Raw genomic sequence first — 21,229 nt, 5'->3', positions numbered from 1 at the left:
TAGTTAAGGACTGTAGGACAGATAATGAGTTACAAGCCCAGTACTAAGCTGTTCAGGCCTCTGCAAGGCCCAGCTCCACATGACTGTGGGTGGTGCATTCAGCGAGTTGCGAAAAGACCTGCATCTTCTCTGGACGGCGAATGAGCCCCAACTTAGCACCGAGAAAGCAAAGAAATACTTTCGACAGGAAAGTCAAGAGAAGATGATCCACGACTTTCGGCAGACATTACGCCCATTGTCTTCGGCACCCTAGCCTTGTTAGCCCGTATTATAGCCAGTACTAGTACGGGAACACTGGAGAAGCATGCGCAGGGACACCTCCCATTCGCCGTAACTGCCAGGATATGGGCTGCATGGGAAAGCAGCCATTCGCATAACGGCGGAGTCTGATGCCTAGGGTTCAGTAGAGATAGGGTTCAGTAGAGATCCCCACCAACTATGTTATCCGTTATCATCGGGACCCTAACAATAGCGCCCGCGATAATCCGCTGTGCACCTCTGCAGCAGTGAAGCCGATGCGCGTCCAGAGTGTTTAACCCATCCGTGGACACGTCGTCTGCCTCGCCGGGATTAAACTCGCATTCTGCTCGGGGCTCGGGAGGGTTGGTCGTCGATTGAAATAGGCGTCTGCCGTAACTTTGATGTGGCTACAGATTCGAAAGTCACTCTATGGGATAAATTCGGCACTATACGGCAAACATGACATGACGGAAGAGACAAGAATCCGAGAGTGTAGATACATACGGTTGAGACAATCTTAAAGGTAGTGCAGTACATGCGAACTTGCAGCACATAGCCTGCGACGACGATGCGGGGACAGCAGAATCAATGCAGTCGGCCAATTACCTGTATGGCAGGGCGACTTGGACCACGGGAGCTAAACATAGAGTGTCACGGGGCCGCGGGGCGCAAAGTAGTTACCGTATTCGGCAACTTCACGGCACAGCCTTGGGACTGCTGATACCTGATCAAGCAAGATTCTGCTGCATCCCAAGCTCCGTCCTCGCCGACCGCTGAACAATTTCCTCCCCTCTCCTCCCCGGTTCCCAGCTGCGTTTGCTTCCGACGGCGTTCTTGGTTTGGGACTGTGCCGACTAGCGGTGGCACAGTGGAATGGACAGTTCTAATGCTAATGGCTCGCAGTCGCGTCACAAGCAAGAGGATGTGGAACCCGATTCCAAGAGCAGCAAGGGCGACATCAGGCCGGTGGTCAGGACGTTGAACCGGGTCCCTCGTATGTTTTTCCTGTGTGCACATTTTCTTCCTTGTTGTCTAACGCTTGGGGCGGTCGACCTGGTAGGTGCATGCGTGAGTATTCCAATTAAGTCCAGAGGTTGGGCGGGTCGCTTGACTGACATGCGCCGTGAAGAATGCCTGTCGAAAACAGAAGATGCGTTGCGAAGGCGCAGAGAATCCGCCGTGCAAACGGTGTAGGCATGCGGGATTGGAATGTCTATTTGAGAAACCGTCACGAGAAGCCAGTCTTACCGGGGAAGCTGGCCTAGAGTGAGTGCGTCTGTGCTAACATTTTGCATTCTACTCAATCGTGCTTCTTCCAGACGTATCCGGAGTCTTGAAGCACATGTGGCAGACATCAGACAGTCGCAGGCCGCGATTCAGAATACATTGGCCGAGATCGCTGCTCATCTTCGTGGCGGACCTTTGGGCCATTCATCACCTACACCCCTCCCGCAGCAGCCATATGGGCCTCATTCCCCCGCGATGTACGCACAGACGGGGAATGTACCAACGCCAACACCTGTGGCTACTGCGCCGCAACGTTCTCTAGTGATTGACACGGTTGCGGCTATGTCAGGACCTGTGCCCGGCTCCGCAAGCAATGGTGTAATTCCTGGTGGACCTCCCCATGCTTTCGCAAGTCCGGCTGTTTCTGGAACTGGGGCACCGCGTACACCAAGCAATGTGCAGCAACCACTCTCGCAGCCTTCACAATACAACCCTGTTGGGCCAAGTTACAATACCGGTGGCACTCCTGCGCCTACTCTGCCTCCGATCTCGAGCATGCCCACAATGGGGGGTCCGTCGCAGCCCATATCCTCCATCCGGTATGGCGACGGGAGGTCACAAACAAGGCAAATTCACGGCTCGCACCTTCTTTCCAACCTTAAGCGCCCTGGGTTGCCGAGCTCGAATCTAGCCAGCGCCGATTCTACTGATGCGGAGGATGACGAGAATGGCGATCTCCCAGCGTCAGGTCTTGTGGCCCCATGGGAAGTGCTGAGGGGTTTAGCAAACGTAGCGGTTGAGCAAGCGGCTAAGGTATGTATGCTCTGCGGAGGTATTACTAGTCTGCCACAACATTTTCTAGGAGGGTAACACCAGCAGTGAGCCCGTGAGCCGGGCTAGGACCCCGGAACCCGACCCTCGACAGTCCAGGCCTGTGAAACGGAGGAAAACCTATCATAAGGTGCAGCGTACTCCAACATTCCCTGATGGTGAGTGTCTTCGCCATTAAGCGTCCATGTTGTTGCGCTTACGCTTAAGAATCAGTCGTCACAAAGCAAATCATTACTGAAGCTGAAGCCCGCGAGCTATTCAGGATGTCAGTCTATCATTTTGCATACTATGTTATGCTTTCCTTAGAGGTCTCTCGCAGATTTTACCATGGATGCTCCACCTTCCTTCCTGTCTTTGACGCCAACGTAGATACTTACGATTCATTGCACGAACGCTCTCCTTTTGCTGTGGACTGCATATGTATGGTAGCTGCACTCGTCCGTGATGGCGGAGGTATGTTTCACGTCTTCTCTGCAAATTATGATTGAGGTGCCTTCTCAGGTACACCGAGCGACATTTTCTTGAAATGTCAAGAGGAGGTGCATACAATCTCTCAGGCCACATTATTTCTGCCTGTGACCCGGCAGGAACCGGTCCGCGCCATGAGTAGGTAGTATCAGATCACCTTGTCCGCAGGCCTAACAACTGTTTAGTACTTGTATCTGGATGGTCTGAAAATGGATGGTTAAGTGGCGGACATGCAGTCCGCATGGCTATGGAATTATGTGAGTGGTCATGTCCTCTAACTCTAGGTGGAATATGGGGATCAGAGCTGACACGTTTCTCGATTCCAGCTATGCATAAGGCTTGGCCTAAACTCTTGAGGCGCATGCAATCGGGCAAACACGGAACCGGCCCCGAGGATCGCGAACTGATCATTTGCGCGCGAACTTGGTTCTGCCTATATTTATTCGAACATCAGTCAGTTTGGCCGTACTGTTGTGCTAACTAATCTGATGCTTGCCGTTACAGGATGTCATACGGAACAGGTCGACCAGCGATACTTCGGGATGACGAGAGTATCTGGCAATGCCGGCTGCTCTTGACTCATCCCCTGTCAATCGAAGATGACATGCGTCTGGTTTCAACCGTTGAATTGATGGCGATACGCGAAAGAGTACATGGCAAGCTTTCTCCGTTGGATCGAGCGATAGACGATTATACTTTCAATGTCTTACGTGAGGCCGACGCAGAATTCCAGACTTGGTATTCCAACTGGGATGCAGCCTTCTCCCAAAAGTATGAGAATGCAGGTGGGTTACCTGGTACGGTATCGAAGGCACATTCTTACGTTTTCTCTTAGCTTTCTATCGCCAGAGTCTGCAGATTCAGCATATCCATGCGGAACTGTTCCATAATTCCATTGCGCTCAGGAACATCAACGGTCCCAGGGACGTTCAGAACATGCCTCCGGCACAACGGGAACTTGCTCTTCGGACTATCCGGATAGCTTCTCGAGGATTGGACATCACAGTCAATTCACCTGCATATAGGGAGGGAATGAAATATGGTATTGAGATCCGTGCTATCCTTGCTTAAGTCCTGAGTTGTATTCCTCTTAGCCGTTCACTACACGCAAGCTACCGCCACATTTACCGCTTCCTTCCTCTTGCGTTTAGCCCGGCTATTGTAAGTGGTGGGCTCCATCTATCCAGGCTTAACTCTGAATTGTAATGCTTTGCTAGTCCGGATGATTGCGACATTCAGCATATCCGGAATCAGGTGGGGCAGCTCGCGGCGCTCATGTCAGAGAGTACGTTTGTCGCTACGCTTTTACCCTCAGAGATGCTGATCTCCTCTACTCGGTAGTCCCGGGCAAGAGATATGCCTTAACCCTAAAGCTAATGTTGAAACGCTCCAAGAAGAGACACGCAAGCTCCCAATCTCGGTCTCCGAAGATGGCCCGGGACCCGCACCATCCTTCGCAATCCATTGAACAGACCGTTGGCCATATCCCTCACGATTTGAACCAGCAGCCCTTCTCTCCGACGTACGAGACATCATTCTCTAGCCCTGAGGGATTGCATCCGCCGCATATACCTGGTCCTCCCATGCATCATTACTCTGCCGATGCTGCAAACATCGACCATATATGGCGCGGTTTCGAAATGACGTCTAATGAACAGCTACCTGTTTGGTTATCTGACCAGAATCTTGGCGGTGCATCTTTCACCCAGAATGGAATGGATGCCTTCCTCCTACCAACCGACTTCCTCCCACCTGCCCCGCAAGTCTGGTGATGTAAATTGATTCTTATACCCTCCACTCTCGCGGCTTTCTCCCATGCATTATCTAGTGTCTTGTATCTCACCTCCCAGTTGACTCGCAGCGCCCGTGTATCTTTCTGGTATGACGGCAATGTCTTTCCTATAGCATGTTGTATCAAATGGATGACAGTGTATGATTTTTGGTTCACATGTATCATGGGGCCTTAGGCCAGAGACAAGCCTCCTCAATATCCAGTATATAGGCGAGCAATCCTGTCTACAGGGACGCCTTGGTTTAGCATGATTTCGAACCAGACTGCGGCTGACCGCCTCGCCAGCAACATGAATATCAACATGTTAGACGAGCAGTCATTATTCCAGTCGTGGCACTCTTTGCTGCGTCCAAACTCGTCATCTTAGTATATCCGCAGACCGTTAAGCTGGAGGCTACGGGTGAAGGCGAATTGCTGGAGATGTCTCGGAATCTCTCCGACTGGTCTGGCTCTGAACGACCGGAGTCTCGCGAACAACTTCGCCCACAGCGACAATCCCATGGATTGCCAAGAGATGCTACTGGCCTCCAAGATGATGCTCAAAGGTCGGTGGCTCGATACAGGGATTCCTACGAAGATTTTGCGAATGCTTGTTCTGTGGGCTATCTTGCTCAAGACAACGACGGGTTCCAAGGGCCAAGGACTGAAACTGCGCCTAACCATGACTTGGAGGATGCAAAGGCCAGACGCAAAGGTGGTTATCGCAACGCTGCGCGGAATGCTGGCCTGAATCCTGGAAAGCCAAGTCCTGAGCAGAATATCCGAAGGACCGCAAGCTCGGCTGAGGAAGGGAGACCAATCCCTAAGCGCAGAGCGAGTGTCTTCTCGAGCCTGGTCCAGTGGGGCTTTGATCAAGGCCATGCTCGCACAACAGAACGCTCAGAGAACAATGGCGATATCAGGAAATCAAGCCTGTTCTCTTTCATCGCCGCGACCAGACGCCCAAGTCTCTTTTCCAAGGAACGTCGTCATTCAGACATAACCTCTCACATAGATGGTCTGTAGCACTTCGTACATCCGAACACAGATGCTGATCTGTTGCTCTAGATGTGGGCAAGAGACGAAAATTCATCCTGAAGTTGGCTACGGCGCTCATGACTTATGGAGCACCGTCGCACCGTATAGAATCTCAGCTGCATGCTGCATCGAGAATTCTAGAGGTCGGCTCTGAGTTTGTGCACCTGCCCAACCTCACTATCGTTTCCTTCAACGATGGCGGTACGCGTGCCTTTGAGACGCACTTTGTCCGTGCCCCCGGCCGAATCGCTCTTACCGCTCTGCACAAGGTCCACCTGGTGTATCGTAAAGTCCTCCATGACAAGAGTGGTGCCGAGGCTGGTACTTCTGCTCTGAGGAAGATTCTTCGTGCGCCCCCTAGGTATAATCTGTTCTTTCGATGTGCGCTATCGTTCGTTAGCGCCACAATCCTCTGTTCTCTGGCTTTCGGTGGCTCTTTCGTCGATATGCTTGTCGGCGGCGCTGCCTCCTCTATCCTGCAGTTCTTAGGCCTCAATGCCGCGGCTAAGAGTGCGACTTACGCCAACGTCTATGAGTAGGTCAATCTCCACCTTCTTCAGGGGGACTCCAATTCACGACTGCAACAGAATTTCTATATCCATTCTGATGGCATTCATAGCCAGGGGCTTGAGTACTATATCCAATAATGTGTTTTGCTTTGCCCCCATAGCTTCCACAGGCGTCGCTTCCGTGCTTCCTGGATTTACAATTCGTGAGTTCGTCGACGTAGATCTATGCCATGGACATAACACCTAACGCTCGTCGACCAGTCATAAGCGCTTTAGAACTGACGTCCAATAACATCCTATGTGGTTCCGTCAGGATGGTTTATGCAGTGATATATACGTTATTCCTGGTATGTTATCCATTTGTCACCCGAGTCTGTCTGACACCGCGCAGGGTTTCGGACTGACTATAGGGTCCGAGCTCTATCTCATATTCAACCCACACGCGCGACACATTGTCGATTATACCGGTGCCACCGAAGTTATACACGGGCATTTTATGTCCAGGAACGGGTCAAGCGCTTATGTACCCCTCGGTGGCACGTTCTCTTTCACCCGTGCAGAACCAATCGGACAAGGCCATATCATCAAGCGTATGTCTGGCCGTTAGCAATCGCTATGATATATTAATCTCGTGCGCGCAGAATGCTATCGTGATCCATCCTGGCCTTGGTGGAAGCAGCCCTTACCATGGTGGACTATCTTCATCTTTGTTCCGGTATATTCGGTGTGCTCCTCACTAGGCAACCTGCAATCGTGGCGAAGCAAGCAGCTCCTGGTTATGGTAATGTTTTCGTCTGCCGCCTATGCTGCAAACAAAGCGACCGGATTGTATATCTCTGACCGTGGCGATGTCATCTCAGCAGTTGGTGCTTTTGTGATTGGAGTGCTAGGCAATGTGTACTCTCGCGTAATCCGTGGGACTGCATTCACATCTATGGTGACTGGTGTGCTTTTCATAGTACCGGTGAGTAATGACATTTGATACGTGTACTCCACATCTAATAGAAGATCAGTCTGCCCTAGGTCAAGGCGGGGGTATTATTCAGAACTACCGCACGGCCGCGGAACAGTACTCCAGCGGTTTCAGTCTCGGGATACGCATGATCCAAGTTGCGGTTGGTATCACCATAGGTTTATATGCAAGCCAACTCGCAGTCTATTCTTTCGGGACCAGGAAGAACGCGGCGTATTTCGCTTTCTAGTACTTTGGAGATCCGTATTTGTCGTACCCTACAATAATAATGACTGAGGTCCTGTTGATTTGAAGTGATTATACGCCAATAGAATAGAAGAAATGGAATATGGAATGTATAAACTAAGTCTTGAAGAGCTGGTTTAATTCTTCCATGCGGCGTTGCAGCATTTCGGCCTTGCTGAAATTCTGCCCGAGCGTCATGTTAGCTAGCTCTGTCTTCTTCCTTTGTACCTCCAGCAATCGAGCCTCGATTGTGTTCTCGATGATGAGTCTAACGGTTGTCACAGGGCGTGTTTGACCCAATCGGTGCTACAGCCAACAGTCAGCCTCTGAGCAATATGCGAGCCGGAATCAGTACTAACGATGCGATCGACAGCTTGGTTCTCCACTGCCGGATTCCTTGAGAGAAGATTATGAAGCAGGTCAGATGGGAAATCCCGAACCAGATCACTACCTACCAGTATGGATCCATCAAATACACTCGCTGAGCCGCCGTCAGGTTCAAACCGACACCTGCAGAAGACGGCTTTAGATGGAACGTGCATGATAAGAACCCAGGCTTACCTCCAGCTTTCAAACTGACTAGTAATACCTCGCAACCTGGATCGTGTTTGAGGACCTCCATAGCACGAGTCCTATCATCGCGTTTCATGGTTCCGTCCAGGCGTTCGTAACGGATTCCCGCAGCTTCGAGGGCATCTTCAACCCTGGGTGAACGTCAATATTGGATAAGAAGAGATAAGCAGCGTGTCACGCACTTATCCAGCATAGACGTCCATTGCGAACTATAGGGCAGAGAAGTCAGGAGCTTTCCTCGGAGAAGAGAAGGCTTTTACACGCACAAGACAATTGTCTTAACGACTCCGTCTTCGAGCTGGTTTCCCTGGTCGTCCACCATCTGTATTTCCACGGAGGCTGGGTCATAGTTGGCAGAATGAGGATTGGCCTTCGAAAATTGGATGAGATCACCGAGCAGGGCTTTCACTTTGGTTGAAGGGCGGAAATTGTCCAGTAAAGCGTCCTTGGGCCTCTTCTGCCTCTTCATTGGCTTCTTCTTATACACGAGTTCCGGAGGAGTACAGTATGGGCTGACCTCTACGGCATCCCTGGGAGATAACGCGGCTTGGCAAGTCGAACACGAACGAAGGACATCGGGTGGTACATTGGGCCACCCAGGGCAAACAGCACTTTGATAACACTCAAAGCAGAACAGATGCTGACAGCGAGTGACAATGGGACGGGGTCCCGAAGGACTACTAGGGCGAGTAGGTCCACGAGAACATGGCTTGGGTTTCCTGCCTCGCTTGGGGACCGGCGCTACATCAGCATCCAAGCCTTCACTCTGCGCAGACTCTGTGGCCACACTCAACTCTCCTCCACATTCCACGCATTGAGTTGTGCCCGACTCGCGGAGCAGGGTGAAGACGGCGGCCGCCCTGTTCGCGTCGATGCCTTCTCGGCATATAGCAGCAATCGCATCATCATATCCAGATGTCGAGCCTTGCTGAGGGTCGTTACTGCCGAGCTGCACCAGTTCGTAGTGATCGCATATTTGGCGAAGCCGCAGGATCTTCTGCAGGATCCCTACGTAATTCTTCATGACCTCGTTCTTGTTTGAAAGCTCATTGAACTCTGCTTTGGATTCACTGAAGAACTGATCGTAGATAGCTTGTTCTTGCTCGTCGAATTTCAAGAAACGTAGCTCATCGCGGCGCGGGGGAAGCGAAAGGATTCTCTTTCCATCCTGTGTCTTCGATTCCTTGGTCCGGCGTAGGGTGATGCACTTCATAATTGTCTGTAGTCGTGCTACGCCGAGCGGTTGTCCGAACTTCACAGGCGTACCAATATATTCCGTCCACACTAGCTTATCGTGGAACGGAGCGAGCCGAAGGAACTTGATGAGGGCATAGACATCGTCAAGCTTATTCTGCACAGGAGTACCCGTGAGGCAAAGTCGCCTATCGGCCATGAGGTCGCAAGAAGCTCGGCATCCGACGGTAGACGTCTCTTTGATAGTACTTCGATGGATAGTTCAGCCACGAAAAAATCCAGACGAGTAATCCAGACGAAGAACTCACTGTGCCTCGTCCAGGACAACTCTAAACCAGTATACACTCTGTAAAGGACTGGTGGCCTCGACACCATTGCCGCAGGGTTTCTTCCGCTTCATACCATTCTTCTTCGGTTTCGACAGCTTCATGATAGTGTTACCCATCTCATCCACTTCAGCCAGTCCGTCGCTACTTTCGTCATCTTCGTCCTCATCAACAGTGGCAATACTCCGAGTCTGCTTAGAGAACTCTGATGCCAACGTCGTATACGTAGTTATTACAGCATCGAAATCCGCAAGAAAAGTTGGGTCGGGTCGCCGTGCATTCCCATGGTAGACATAGACGCGAATTGACTTTCCTTCACGGACACGACCAAGTTTCTGGGATACCGACGGAGGATCACTCCCAGTAGATGACAGGGACTGCGATTGCAGAGCAGCAGTCACAGAGCAAACAGTTCCTGCGCCTCCGACAACATTCACGTCACCCTTCCAGTGCTCCCGGAATTGTTCTTCCCAGTTGGCAACAGTCGACAGGGGACAAATTATCAGCGTGGCCCGGGATCTCACTTTGATGCGACAGGCTCTGACGTATTCGGCTTCGGCTTTGTCCTGGTCCTTCGTGGCGCGACCTTTGCCTTTGGATGAAGAGGAGCAGGCTTCAGGATTGGTTTCAGGCATACCCCAGACTGAGCCGGCAAAATGGGAGGCTGTCAAATTTGACGAGCTGCCGCGTTCTACAGGTGGCGGCTTCGGCGGAACAAGAGGAGAGGATGCGAACGCATGAGCCGATCGCAGTGTCGAGGCAATCAGGGAAACGCAAGTAATTGTCTTGCCTAAGCCCATCTGTATGTATAAAGGATAAGACATCTGGGAGCTTTATGGTACAAGAGAATAGAACGTACGTCGTCTGCGAGTATGGCACCTTTACTTTCCACGGGCTTTTCAAATACCTCTTTCTGGGTGACGATATGGAACCACGACGTCTGTCCAGATATTGGGTTCATTCTCTCTTGCCAAAGGGATGAGGATTTGCCATCTGGACAAAGTCGCTCTTGCTCTCGCTCAAGCAGGAAGGTAAGTGCCTTCTTCTGATGCGGATAGAGTTTCGTAGCAATCTCAGCAGCTGTATTTGCCGTTATAGCAACGGAGGAATGCATTAATAAGGCCGGAGTCATCAAGGAGATACCGCACAAGAGACCACGCACGGGGATCAGTCTCTGCAAGTTCATCGCCGCTCTTTAAGCTTTTGAAAAGCTCATCTATCTGGCTACGCTGAACCTCCACACTTTTACCCGACACAGCAGGCGTGGTCCATCGACCCATGTTGTTACCGCCCGGACCAGCATATCCTATGCGCTGATTCGTGAAAATATTACGGAAGCCGCCAGGAGGGGGATTGTGGGGGTTATAATATGGGAAGCTTCCCAGACTTTGCCTGTCGAAAGGAAATGTTGGATGGTCCAGCAGAAGACCGTTACGGTGGAAATAGTTGCCGACTACAGGAATGTTCCCTTTCGGGGTAGATACTAGCATTTGAAGCGGAAGAATGGGAACCTAAGCCTCGTTAACAGGGCGAAGTATGGGTGCAATACTGGTACATACATTCGGCATCCCCCTGCGCACCTTCGCATCCAGCTTTATCAACCCTTTTCCCAGCATAGGTCCCAAGGCTGAGGCAACCTTCTGTTCAACAACCCCAAAATTTTCGCTGGCAATCTCTCCCATAGGCGTGCGCATTGCAGGCGTCTTGATGTGTATCGTTTCCTGACCGCCTGCTTTGTTGGGCGTGTACTCATACTGTAGCCGGACTGGGATCCAATCCGCTTCTTGACTGATTCCGTCCGTATTCGAAGGACGTAGATAGGGTATTGGGTAAAGAACCAGTGCCGTGACAGTTATCTGACCGATGCAAACGGGGGTCTTTGGAGGAAGACTCTCCGGCAGACCTCCCATATTGGGCTGGAAGGACGGAGGCGCCTGTGGAGGAGGGGAGGGAGAAGACGTCAAATCTATTACCTGGCGAGCAGAAGAGCCAATGCCAGGTGTGGCGGAGGGAGGACTCCGCGTCGAAGAGCTTGATGACTGTGATCCAGAGGTTCCTGGAATAGGCGAAGGCACGCTTATAGGAGGTAAGGGGACAGGTCCGGCAAACGCGGGACGATAAATCCCTCGCGAAGGTGACAGAGCTAGGGTATTACTGGGAATGGAATGCAGGCCTGGTTTCGACGCTGTCTGAGAATGGTTGTAGGAGAGCTGAGGGGTCGCATAATTCTTCGGAGCAAATTGCTCGCTCCCTTGACTGAGTGAACTCGGATGTTTATGTTCACAGCGCATGCGCTTCGTCTGTCTTGTGTCATTAGGTGTATCACCGTCATCGTCAAGTGTTAAGTCAATGGGGTTGGACTGGGCGTAAGGAGAAATAGCCAAGCTAGCAGGCGAAACGGTTGTAGCTGGAGAGGCCATGTCCTGAGACCCTGCAGGATGCAGACACAAAGACCGACGAGTGCAAGGCTCAGCGAAGGGGGCAGTGAGTAGAGCTCATCCACCAACTGTTTGTTGTATAGCCAATGCAGTATTTCGGGCATAACTTAGCCCACGGCTGGCCGATGCAGCGGCATTGCCATTATAGAGTGCACGTGACAGCCCAAATATGGATGTATCTTAGTAATGGCGCGATCCGACCATTCCTGCTGACTCAGCTCTTCAGCTCTCCTCTCTTAGTCACCGACGCATTTGACACGCTCCTATCGAGGAAAGATTGCCAGATCCCAGAAATGACCGTCCAACCCCCATTCAAACACGATGTACCAGACACAGACACCGCTGCTCCCCGAATGCACAAGTCATGCTCACAAGACTTCCTCCCGTCTCGCGAACATAGTCTACACACGATATTCCTCTTGATGTAGCCATGACCGAAAAGAAAACTATGCGCCAGAACGATACAGTTAATGGCCAAAATTCAACCGTGACCCACGGGTTCTGCTGTGCTTGAGCGCGGCCATAGGGCCTTATATAATTACATGCTATCAAATAATCTACAAGTAGAATGATAATAGGTATGACGAATAAACTCTAATAAGCAATGACTAATTACAATTACCCTGTGGCGAAGCAAGGGACACCCGGGACTGTAATTATAATTAATCAACGAGCATAGGTTCCACAGTCCCCAATGATACTGCGTTGGCCAATTCGCGTTTCTTCTGTTTGCTTAGGATCTTCCGGAGTATACTGACAGTCTGAGACTGACTAGGGTCATTATCAAGTCGCTGGATTTCGCGAGAGACACTATCGACAAGCCGGTCAGCAAAGCGTGCGGAGTGGGCAAACACCAGGACCTCACCTCTTAGGCCCTTCTGCTACCACAGGGCAGTCTTTCACGAGATGGTGAGGTAGTCTTCCGCATATAACACAGGGCGTATCACCGGGCGTGTGTTTCGCCTTCTTCAAGTTGCTGCCCTGCAAGGGCGATGAAGGTCTCTTGGAAGGCCCAGCGACCACGCCCGCGGCCTTCACGGACGAAGGGCCAGCTGTTGCTGACAATTCGGCGGACACAGCAGAGGGCTTATCAGTTCTGGGTTTCTCGCGATGGATGTTCTCCGAGCGGGCGGGTGGATCCACCAGCAGCAGCGGCTGTCCATGAATGAGACCAATTTTACCGCGTTTGTGCAGTGTCTCGTCGATAACCTGGATGGCGGCCTTCTAAAGGGGTAGTCAGCAACCGTTATTACCGAACAATCGCTGGGGGGCTTACGCGATCCTCTATAGGTTCGTCATCAGCATGAATGAGGAGCATCCGGCGATATTCGGCCAAGTTCTCTGAGCTCTCGGTCATGTAGCAGACCCCAGGACCATGAACTGTTCCACACAGCCCGCATCGCTCGAAATCTTCTTTCTTGTGCCGTCGTTGATTCTGGATGGGCGAGAGAGGCACAGGCAGGTCCAACGAGCTGACGTGTTTCGCCTTTTTCGGTTCCTCCAAAGGCGATAGTGCCCTTCCATCGATTTCATCATCAGGTACCTCCGCCTCTGATTCAGAGCGGCCCACTGAGCCCGTATATGCGTCGGATTCATCGTCGGAGGCCTTGGATTTCGACTTGCGGCGGCGGTTCTTATCCTTCTCATCCTTCACAGGCGAATCATCGAGGTCGAGATCTTTCAGCTGTTGCTGTAAAGCAGGTCAGAACACCGAACAAGCAGCATCGCGAAGCCGCTGCAATAGTACCTGTGGAATGAGAGCCGTTCTGCGTCGAGCTCCGCGACCGGTCACCTCGTGCGCTTGTTCCCTTTCCCGCTCTTGTACGATACGCTGCAATGTCTGCGCCCAGGAGTCACCTTCCTCTGCAGCTCCTGCGTCGGGCATCTCCTCGAAGGAGTCTTTGTCAGCGGACCACACCTTGGCGAAGGCGAAAAGGCCAGCGTCTTTCTGCTTCTCCTGGTCGACATGCTCGCCTTCTGTCTCCGTCTTCTCGATCAACTTCTCTAAGTCTTGATCGGTATCTGCGGCACAGGTCAACATTACTCGTATGTAAAATTCGGTCGGATCTCCGCACTCACAATTGATATCCCGGGATGAGTCGTCGGTGCCCTCCTCAAAGAGGGCTTTCGCTCCGAACAGCAGTATAGACTGGACGTCCTCCTTACCGGTTTCGTCGTCGTCCATCTTTTGCACGATTAGGTGATCCAGGACAAGCTTCTTCTTGCCAGTCTGCATGATGCGCTCTGCGGGCTACGTTCGACGTGCACTCTTTAGATGTACATCGTGCATACACACACCTTCGGCAGAATCCTTGACCAATAATTTGAACACCAGACAAGGTTTCGTCTGCCCATACCTGTGAGAGCGGGCAATCGCCTGCCAGCCTGTCAGGTATTCAGCGTTTTAAAGAGAATCCTGGCCTACGTACTTGTAAATCCTTTATGCCAGTGAGTTAGCTAGTAAGAGAAGTAGACTATGTTCTCACCTGATGTGGATTGAAATCCGGGTCGAAGATAATGACAGTGTCAGCGCTCCATAGATTGATTCCAACCCCTCCAGCACGAGTAGACAAGATGTATATGAACACATCGGATCCCGGTCGGTTGAATTCATCCATCCCTTTCTGCCGATCCGCTTGCTTCGTGTTTCCATCCTATATTTGTAAGTTTTCAATTCATAATCGAGCGCCCAAGGATTTGCGTTTACCAGTCGTAGATACTTGTAACCTTCCCCTGCAAGGAAGTCTTCGATCACATCAAGTGCAATGGTGAACTGGCCGCATTATTTCAATACCTGAAAGAGTGAAAGAATGGATTGCCAATGCTGACCTGACTGAACAGTAAGACTCGATGACCTCGGGCCTTCAACTTAGGCAGCATGTTCTTGAGCAAACGCAATTTGGCGCTAGCACCAACAAGCTTCTCATGCATCTCCGCTGGAGGTAGACCCCGCGGCTCGATGTTATCGCTGACAAGATACGGATGCTGGAGACATCTGCAAACCATTGAGTATGCAGGAGCTTCTGTAAGCTAAAAGGGCGTACTTCCGCAGTTGCATCAACATGTTATTCATGTTTGATTTGGTCGCAGTGCCATCACTCTTGGATGCTTGGGTTAAGCTTTGTAGAACTTTGAAGTTCTGGCCTGCACTGCGTTCAGAGAAAAGGACAATAGGACAGCATGCAACCGAAGACAAGACAGACTTAGAATAGAGCGATAGATTTCCTTTTGAAGAGGCGTCATGGACACTGGCACGATGACCTCGTTCTGGAGAGAAAATATAAGCAACCGGAAGATGTCCAAACAGTACCAATTACCTTGGGAGGCAAGGGGAGCACCTCTGATTTGGTGCGGCGCAGGAAATATGGCCTCAACCTCTGGTGCAGCTCTCGGACAAGCTCCTCGGTAAGCACCTCATGCTCTTTCTCTAATTTCTCCAGGTCCTGCCATTCCACGGGATCTAAGAAGTTCATGAGATTGAACAGTTCTCGCATATTATTGTTGAGAGGGGTCTAGGTGGGTTGTGGATGAGTGTGTCATATGCAAGCAGTGTGAACGTACTCCAGTCATTAAGACGCGATGAACCGTGTTGAGTTGCTTCAGTTTTTTAAACAGTAAGCTCCCATCGCCTTTCACTGTTAAATCCAAGGGTCAGCAAGCATTGTGAGCTGATCAGAGCAACCGCTCACATCGCTGTCCTTCATCAACGACAAGGACTTCCCACCTGGGCGTGCTTTTGAATACACTCGCGAAATCTTTGGGATTGGTAACCGTATCGTAGGTCGTTATCAGCACATGATATTTCGCGCCAGTGGTCTTGGCCGACTTCAAACTGTGAGTCAATTCATAGTGCTTGATAACCTCGCGCGCTTTAGCCTCCCCATAGAACGGAACGACCCGTAGTCTCGGTGCCCATCGCTCGAACTCGCGGACCCAATTCGTGATGGTCGAGTTTGGCACTACTATTAGAGCAGGAAAGGCTTCCCATCTTTCCGCTACTGTACCAATGAACGCCGCAATTTGCACGGTTTTTCCCTTGCAGATATTAACACAGTGATACATGCCAGCCATATCGACGTGACTTACCAAACCCATTTCGTCCGCAAGGATGCAATGCTGCAGGTTCCACCAGTTATTGCACAGCCAATTGACACCATCAACCTGACTTTCTTTCAGCACCCGCCCATGACTTCCAACAGTAACTTACTTGGAAGGGCATTAATTTCAGATCGCTGCTTTGCCCCAAAGAAGGTTGAGCACCATCCTTGAACGCGAATTGTCTTCTAAATTGATCCTTGGCCCTGGGGGCCGCAGCTTTTGTGGTCATGTGGACGACCACATCTCGAGAGGCAATCAGGCGCTCGAATGCTTTTCTGAACGCTTCCCAGCCGGATTCCCCTCTGCGAGGAGGCGAATCCCATGTAGCTACGGCATACAGACGGGTCAAGATGGTGGAAGGTCGGGGCACATGCGCAACACTCACCTTCCTCGTATCCCATATCATCCCACTTAATGAAGGCCCACACAACTCGATCAATGAGCTTATCCACATCTTCGACCGTGAGCGTGTGCCCAGTCCTTTCTTCCCATTCATCCAAGGTCTCGGTGAGATCCGCGCTAGGTTGTTCCCCCTGGTCAAATGCAGCATCTCGCTCGTCTGTATATCGCGCCTCGTCGTATTCTTCGTCCAACAGCTCATCATCAGTATCTTCCGATGTTCGCTTCCTTGCCTTCCGCCTTGTAGACTGCTTTTTCCGACCTCCTTGCTTCTTCGTACCGTCTCTCTTGCTAGGGCACCAGAATAAGGCATCCAATACACGGTCTACTGTTTTCCATGACGAAGGTATCCGCCTTTCAGCGTCTGATAAGGGGGGAGGGGGGAGCCCCGGAATAAAGGTAATCCTATTTGATGGAACTTCGTCATTCGTAACAGCAGTGGGAGGTGACGACTCCAATGCATTATTCTCTACTTCTTCCTCGCTATTTTGAGCGGTCTTCGTGGTTGGCCCATTGGCTTCCGGTAACGGTTCTGACAACAACGGAACCTTGGGTCCAGTCTCGATGAAGTTCTTCAACTTCTGCCCATGCATCGTGGCGAGCCACATGTGCGGTACCCACGTTAATCGCCTGTAGCTCCGGTCAGCCCACTTCACAAGATATTCGCGTGGTAAGTTGCTCCTGTAGTTCGGCACATCCCTGGTAGGTCCGGAAGGTATCGCTGCTGTTGGCGGATACGGCCGCCACGCGAGAATCTTGTCCAAGGAGAACGTGTACGATACACAGTCGGCACAAAGCCATTTGGTGCCAGCTTGATAATACTCCGCCAGTTCGACGGCTGTGGGATGTCCCTCCGTGTCATCGAAACCGCTGGGCGTCCGCAAGTGTGCATAATGTGCGACACGTTTACACGTGAAACAGCGAAAAAGGAGCTCTCGAGGACTGGCTTTGGCACCTTCCTCCGCAGAATCTGATATGAGATCTTTCATCTCGACGTCGGCGCTCTCGCCCGTGTTGAGAAGGGGCGTGGTCGGACTCCGGCCGGGATAGGCTCGAACCGAGTCAGACGATCCGTCTAGGATGTCTTCCATGCAGCCCATACAGACGCCTCCTTTGGTGCAAGAGCCACAGAGAAACTCTGTTGTCTCGAGAACGTCCAAGCCGGCGTGCTTCTTGGGCTTAGCTGCCGTCGCACTCTGGGATACAGGACCGTCTCCGGCTTCTTGCCTGCCATCTTCCGAGGGTTGAGCTCGATCTTTTTCTCGCATAGCCTTCAATATCTCATCCTGCTGGGTCCGCGCGAGGCATCCCCAATGAGCGGCGACAGGGCATTTCAGACTATATGCAGAGGCGTATGTAGTCATGACTATTATTATTGCAAATAATTATAAGGGCGCACCATCTAACCCATCCCCCTAACGCCGTCACTCTGGCAATATCATCATCGTCTTCTTCCTCATCAGAGTTCTTGTTCTTCCTAAGCCGTCCTCGTTTCCCTTTCTTCGCCTCTATAAGCAGGATGTGGGTAGGTTTGCGATGACATTTCTCGCAGATATTCCGGTGCTGTCGAAGCGGCGCAGTCTCGTCGTCAGAGTATGGGTCGTACTCCAGCTCATCCACGGAGCGAAGATGTCCATAAGCGGGACGTGTAGCTTTTCTACGCCTTTGCTTGGCCTTCTTCTTGGCGGGTCTCTGCCGGGTCGATTCATCATCACTGTCTGCAAGCAAGTCCAACTCATCGTCGAGGTACGCCTCATCGGCCAGGTTACCCCGCGCACTCTTTCGCGCCCTGGTTGACCTACGAGCGGGTGCGACTTCGCCAGCGTCGCTGCCGTCTTCCTCCGCATCGGAGCCATCAGAGGCAATGAACGCTTTACCAGATCGAGTCTTTTTGGGACTGAAGGGTAAGACTCTGATTGTTTTCTTCCTACCCCCGGCCACGACGTTCGTCGTCCGCCTACCCGATACATCTGCCTCTGAAAGTGCGAATTCGTTATCACTGATCCCTTCGGACTCGTCCACGGCGTCTGGGACAGCATCTTTGTCTGAATCAGGGACGTATATCCGGTTTCGCTGCGTGCCCTTTCGTCGTTTCTCCATCTGCCGGTTGATGCTAATGGTCAAGAGGACCCGGGACTTCGGGTGAATTAAGGCGGAAGACGGGTCGAAAGGAGCCAAGTTTCCTTCCGCTTTCCTGCGGTCTGCAGAGACCTGTTCAGGCGGAAGTCTCGAGCAAAAACCATTGTAACACACCGTAGTCTTGTATCAAGTGTTCATAGTCATGCCAGAATCTTGCAGCAGAATACTGATACGAGTCAGGTGGGACGTCAAAGAACAGAGGCGAGACCCACTCTACGAATTGTGCCATTTTCCAGTCTGGCAAAGAAATAAGACTGTCCGTATTGCTCGTAGTCACCTATGACTTCTTCCGGCTCTCCCGCAGGCCCTTCCTCAGAGACGTCGAAGTCCCAGTCATCAAAGTGCTTGTATGCCTTCTTTTTCTCAGAGAGAGGCGGAAGCATAACATAGACCTTTGGTTCGGGCTGAGCTTGATTCACATTGGCACTTGCAGCATCCGGAGCATTGAGTCGATCCGCTGCTGATACTTCTGGTGCCGCTGCCTGACGCTCAGAGACGATATCTGCTTCGGACCGCGACTCGTCGAGGGGATCAGTCCCAGGCATGTCGGACATGCTGGATGGGACGGAGCGTGATCAGTAAACGCGCGCAAGTGGCGTATGATAGACGCGACCTTGGGCCGATACTTCAGATCTTCGTATTCCCACAGTCATGTGGGTCGTGTCATTTCCAAATGCGGCAAGAAGGGCCTGTCCATGGACATGGTGTTGAGTAATGAGTTTGCACAGAACCGAAAGGCTGTTGTTGTCACTTTGCCGGAGTGGTTAACGGGATCGCCTGCTATTGTAGCAAAGTAGCGGTTGGGCTTTGCCCGCGTGTGTTCGAATCGCACAGGTGACGGTTTTTGCTAACGAGTCTGCTGACTTGAACTTCTAAACCGCACATAAGTACAGATATTTGGCTTAGTTTACGTGAGGTACTGTAAATCCACGTAAATCGACCCTACCGTGACCCGGGGTCAACGGTGGCTGATGGCCCAAGGTAGCGGGTAGAGCGCAAAAACTCTAAGTCCCACTGCACTAAAAGGTCCCGAGTAGTGCCAGATTCATGGTGAATACAAGCGGTATACTGTACATATTTACCGTTGCCGAGCAGGACCAGGTCGACTTTAGGAAATCGAGCACAGCAATGCGGGCTTGCACTCGGGGTCCTGACACCGCGTGATGGAAAGGAGTGACATCCACCTCTAACTATCGAGTTCCTCCTGTGCTAATGCTTGTTGACTTCTATGTGCTCTCTCGGTACACTTCTTTTAGGTCTGAGAGTATGGAAAGAGCCTATACACATAGTCTGGTACAGTATATGTGTAATTAGCACCCTTCTCCTTTGTATGAATTGTGCAATACTATATATTACCAAGGTCTGCCTATGGTACAAGTGACAACTCTGCTTTGTTGTTTAAGATCTAGACAAACCATGTAGTCTGGTTCATAGCTTGTATACACTCATCATGGAATTGTAAGAGTGGTGGCATGTCAGGATTGAGGTGGCTCTCTAACAACCATCCCGACTTGGAAGGTACATCGGCGAAGTATCCTGTGCCTCAAAGACTCCAACAAGAATTCCGGTGGGGGAAAGTGCTATTCGAAGCAATGTGTTGCACTTTATAGTAGGTTTGATAGCTAAGAACAGTGGACTATATGTTGGTATCAGAAGCCGGCCGGTGAATTAAGTACATGTCCTAGGCTACTACTAAATCTGAGTGTGACCAGTCTCATCTCCTGGCAACTTGTATCATCAATGTAGAGATTGAAGCTTCAATATGGCTTGAATGAACAATGCTTCCCGCTTGGGCCTCGAAGTTGACTTCAGTACCACCCAAGTATGATGGCGGTAGTCACACTATATATGGTAGACGTCTAGCTACTGGAAATGTGACTGCATGTCACAGAACCACGCCACAGAGACCCCAACACCACAATCCGAACTCGCGACGCTCAAAGTCGACCTGGTCCTGCTCGGCAACGGTACATATTATTCTTACTAGATACAAAGGCTCTAAATACGATAAATAATGCTATTTGAGGAGGAGCACATAGGTCCTCGACGCGTCAGACGCGTTCTAATTACACGCCACGCGTCCTGGGGTCCGGAAATGAGTATCCCGACAAGGGCGCCAAAGCTCTCGGGGTTTGATGGGGAGAAGCGCTCGGGAACGCCGCGCGAAGCGGCGGCGGCTTGATGTGATTGTACGGAGGGCGTGACGTGCCCGTAAATCCATGCATCACGTGGCCGTAAATCATGTAAATCGGCGTAAATCCACCGAAATAAATGCTTTACGCTGTTTATGCCGCGCTTTCGAGCACTTATGCGGTAAATATGAGTGCTTTTCCGCTTGCAGCAGGCCTCCCCGGCTCTTGGGGGCTAAACGGACTACATAGAGCGACTTTTTGAGTACATTATCCATAGTTACACGCATTTTGGTAATATACATCAACTTCTATCTACTGCAGGAGAGCAAAAACACCCCCGGGGAGGTGCAGCCGCCGGGGAACGAGCGGGACAGGCGACGCGTCGACGCGTCGCGCGAGGCGTGGGAATACCCGGGAACCGCCGAGCCCCACCTGCCTAATAAGGCATGAAAAGCGTAAAGCCAGCGGAATAAGTGAAAGATGCAGATATCGTCAATATCAGTGGTGTAGTCTCTTACAGGTAGCGGTTCGTCATCAGCGACTAGTCCTTGCATTCCCGAGTCCTGGAGCGATTTGATTTGTCTCTAGAATCACCACGGATAGAAATCGCTGCTTCTTAAGATCCTTTCATCGGTGAGTTTTTCGTGC

At 51.4% G+C, this 21,229-nt stretch overlaps 4 protein-coding genes and 1 non-coding gene across 5 annotated transcripts; 3 read left to right on the top strand and 2 right to left on the bottom strand.

The window, feature by feature from the left end:
- The first annotated feature begins 1,025 nt into the window (after positions 1-1,025).
- On the top strand, positions 1,026-4,752 carry GLOTRDRAFT_68191 (uncharacterized protein). The gene is made up of 15 exons (XM_007862713.1): positions 1,026-1,234; positions 1,301-1,308; positions 1,370-1,506; positions 1,560-2,280; positions 2,330-2,456; positions 2,512-2,563; positions 2,618-2,751; positions 2,800-2,904; positions 2,952-3,023; positions 3,093-3,219; positions 3,271-3,551; positions 3,602-3,808; positions 3,861-3,927; positions 3,984-4,051; positions 4,108-4,752. Exons 1-15 carry the CDS (start codon positions 1,114-1,116, stop codon positions 4,536-4,538), a joined length of 2,658 nt encoding a protein of 885 aa, XP_007860904.1. The 5' UTR covers positions 1,026-1,113; the 3' UTR covers positions 4,539-4,752.
- A 498-nt stretch (positions 4,753-5,250) lies between these two features.
- On the top strand, positions 5,251-7,286 carry GLOTRDRAFT_68189 (uncharacterized protein; the record flags this gene model as incomplete). Its single annotated transcript, XM_007862712.1, has 7 exons — positions 5,251-5,555; positions 5,606-6,110; positions 6,163-6,287; positions 6,346-6,431; positions 6,476-6,674; positions 6,726-7,048; positions 7,098-7,286. The coding sequence occupies exons 2-7, from the start codon at positions 5,653-5,655 to the stop codon at positions 7,284-7,286; spliced, it is 1,380 nt and encodes a 459-aa protein (XP_007860903.1). The 5' UTR covers positions 5,251-5,555; positions 5,606-5,652.
- GLOTRDRAFT_113119 (uncharacterized protein) lies at positions 7,228-11,880 on the bottom strand. Its single transcript, XM_007862711.1, has 10 exons — positions 10,935-11,880; positions 10,538-10,886; positions 10,235-10,455; positions 9,358-10,175; positions 8,122-9,297; positions 8,038-8,064; positions 7,844-7,986; positions 7,738-7,792; positions 7,642-7,678; positions 7,228-7,588 (listed from the first exon to the last, which is right to left on the bottom strand). The coding sequence occupies exons 1-10, from the start codon at positions 11,793-11,795 to the stop codon at positions 7,400-7,402; spliced, it is 3,876 nt and encodes a 1,291-aa protein (XP_007860902.1). The 5' UTR covers positions 11,796-11,880; the 3' UTR covers positions 7,228-7,399.
- A 384-nt stretch (positions 11,881-12,264) lies between these two features.
- On the bottom strand, positions 12,265-18,962 carry GLOTRDRAFT_68181 (uncharacterized protein). The gene is made up of 21 exons (XM_007862710.1): positions 18,662-18,962; positions 18,564-18,615; positions 17,710-18,511; positions 16,297-17,648; positions 16,021-16,238; positions 15,900-15,974; positions 15,503-15,848; positions 15,375-15,448; positions 15,131-15,325; positions 15,017-15,080; positions 14,858-14,957; positions 14,643-14,808; positions 14,521-14,586; positions 14,300-14,467; positions 14,243-14,251; positions 14,112-14,190; positions 13,893-14,057; positions 13,561-13,835; positions 13,090-13,497; positions 12,679-13,037; positions 12,265-12,623 (listed from the first exon to the last, which is right to left on the bottom strand). Exons 1-21 carry the CDS (start codon positions 18,830-18,832, stop codon positions 12,476-12,478), a joined length of 5,292 nt encoding a protein of 1,763 aa, XP_007860901.1. The 5' UTR covers positions 18,833-18,962; the 3' UTR covers positions 12,265-12,475.
- A 233-nt stretch (positions 18,963-19,195) lies between these two features.
- On the top strand, positions 19,196-19,289 carry GLOTRDRAFT_t18. The gene has a single exon. It is a non-coding gene; the product is annotated as a tRNA-Ser (tRNA).
- Positions 19,290-21,229: the final 1,940 nt, after the last annotated feature.

This window comes from Gloeophyllum trabeum, assembly GCF_000344685.1.
Source record: "Gloeophyllum trabeum ATCC 11539 unplaced genomic scaffold GLOTRscaffold_00001, whole genome shotgun sequence".
Lineage (NCBI taxonomy): Eukaryota > Fungi > Basidiomycota > Agaricomycetes > Gloeophyllales > Gloeophyllaceae > Gloeophyllum > Gloeophyllum trabeum.
Note: the sequence above shows the minus strand (reverse complement) of the source record. Positions and strands in the feature narration are given on the sequence as shown.

Bases quoted from the DNA above. Each gene is read 5' to 3' on its own strand.
- GLOTRDRAFT_68191 (XM_007862713.1), top strand. From the start codon at position 1,114: ATGGACAGTTCTAATGCTAATGGCTCGCAGTCGCGTCACAAGCAAGAG. The intron at 2,752-2,799 runs GTATGTTTCACG...GTGCCTTCTCAG, and splicing joins ACTCGTCCGTGATGGCGGAG to GTACACCGAGCGACATTTTC. The intron at 3,024-3,092 runs GTGAGTGGTCAT...TCTCGATTCCAG, and splicing joins CCGCATGGCTATGGAATTAT to CTATGCATAAGGCTTGGCCT.
- GLOTRDRAFT_113119 (XM_007862711.1), bottom strand. From the start codon at position 11,795: ATGGCCTCTCCAGCTACAACCGTTTCGCCTGCTAGCTTGGCTATTTCT. The intron at 9,298-9,357 runs GTGAGTTCTTCG...TATCCATCGAAG, and splicing joins GTTGTCCTGGACGAGGCACA to TACTATCAAAGAGACGTCTA. The intron at 7,679-7,737 runs GTAGGTAGTGAT...TCTTCTCTCAAG, and splicing joins TATTTGATGGATCCATACTG to GAATCCGGCAGTGGAGAACC.
- GLOTRDRAFT_68181 (XM_007862710.1), bottom strand. From the start codon at position 18,832: ATGCTTCCGCCTCTCTCTGAGAAAAAGAAGGCATACAAGCACTTTGAT. The intron at 14,587-14,642 runs GTCAGCATTGGC...TAATGCGGCCAG, and splicing joins GAGTCTTACTGTTCAGTCAG to TTCACCATTGCACTTGATGT. The intron at 14,058-14,111 runs GTGTGTGTATGC...CGTAGCCCGCAG, and splicing joins GGTCAAGGATTCTGCCGAAG to AGCGCATCATGCAGACTGGC.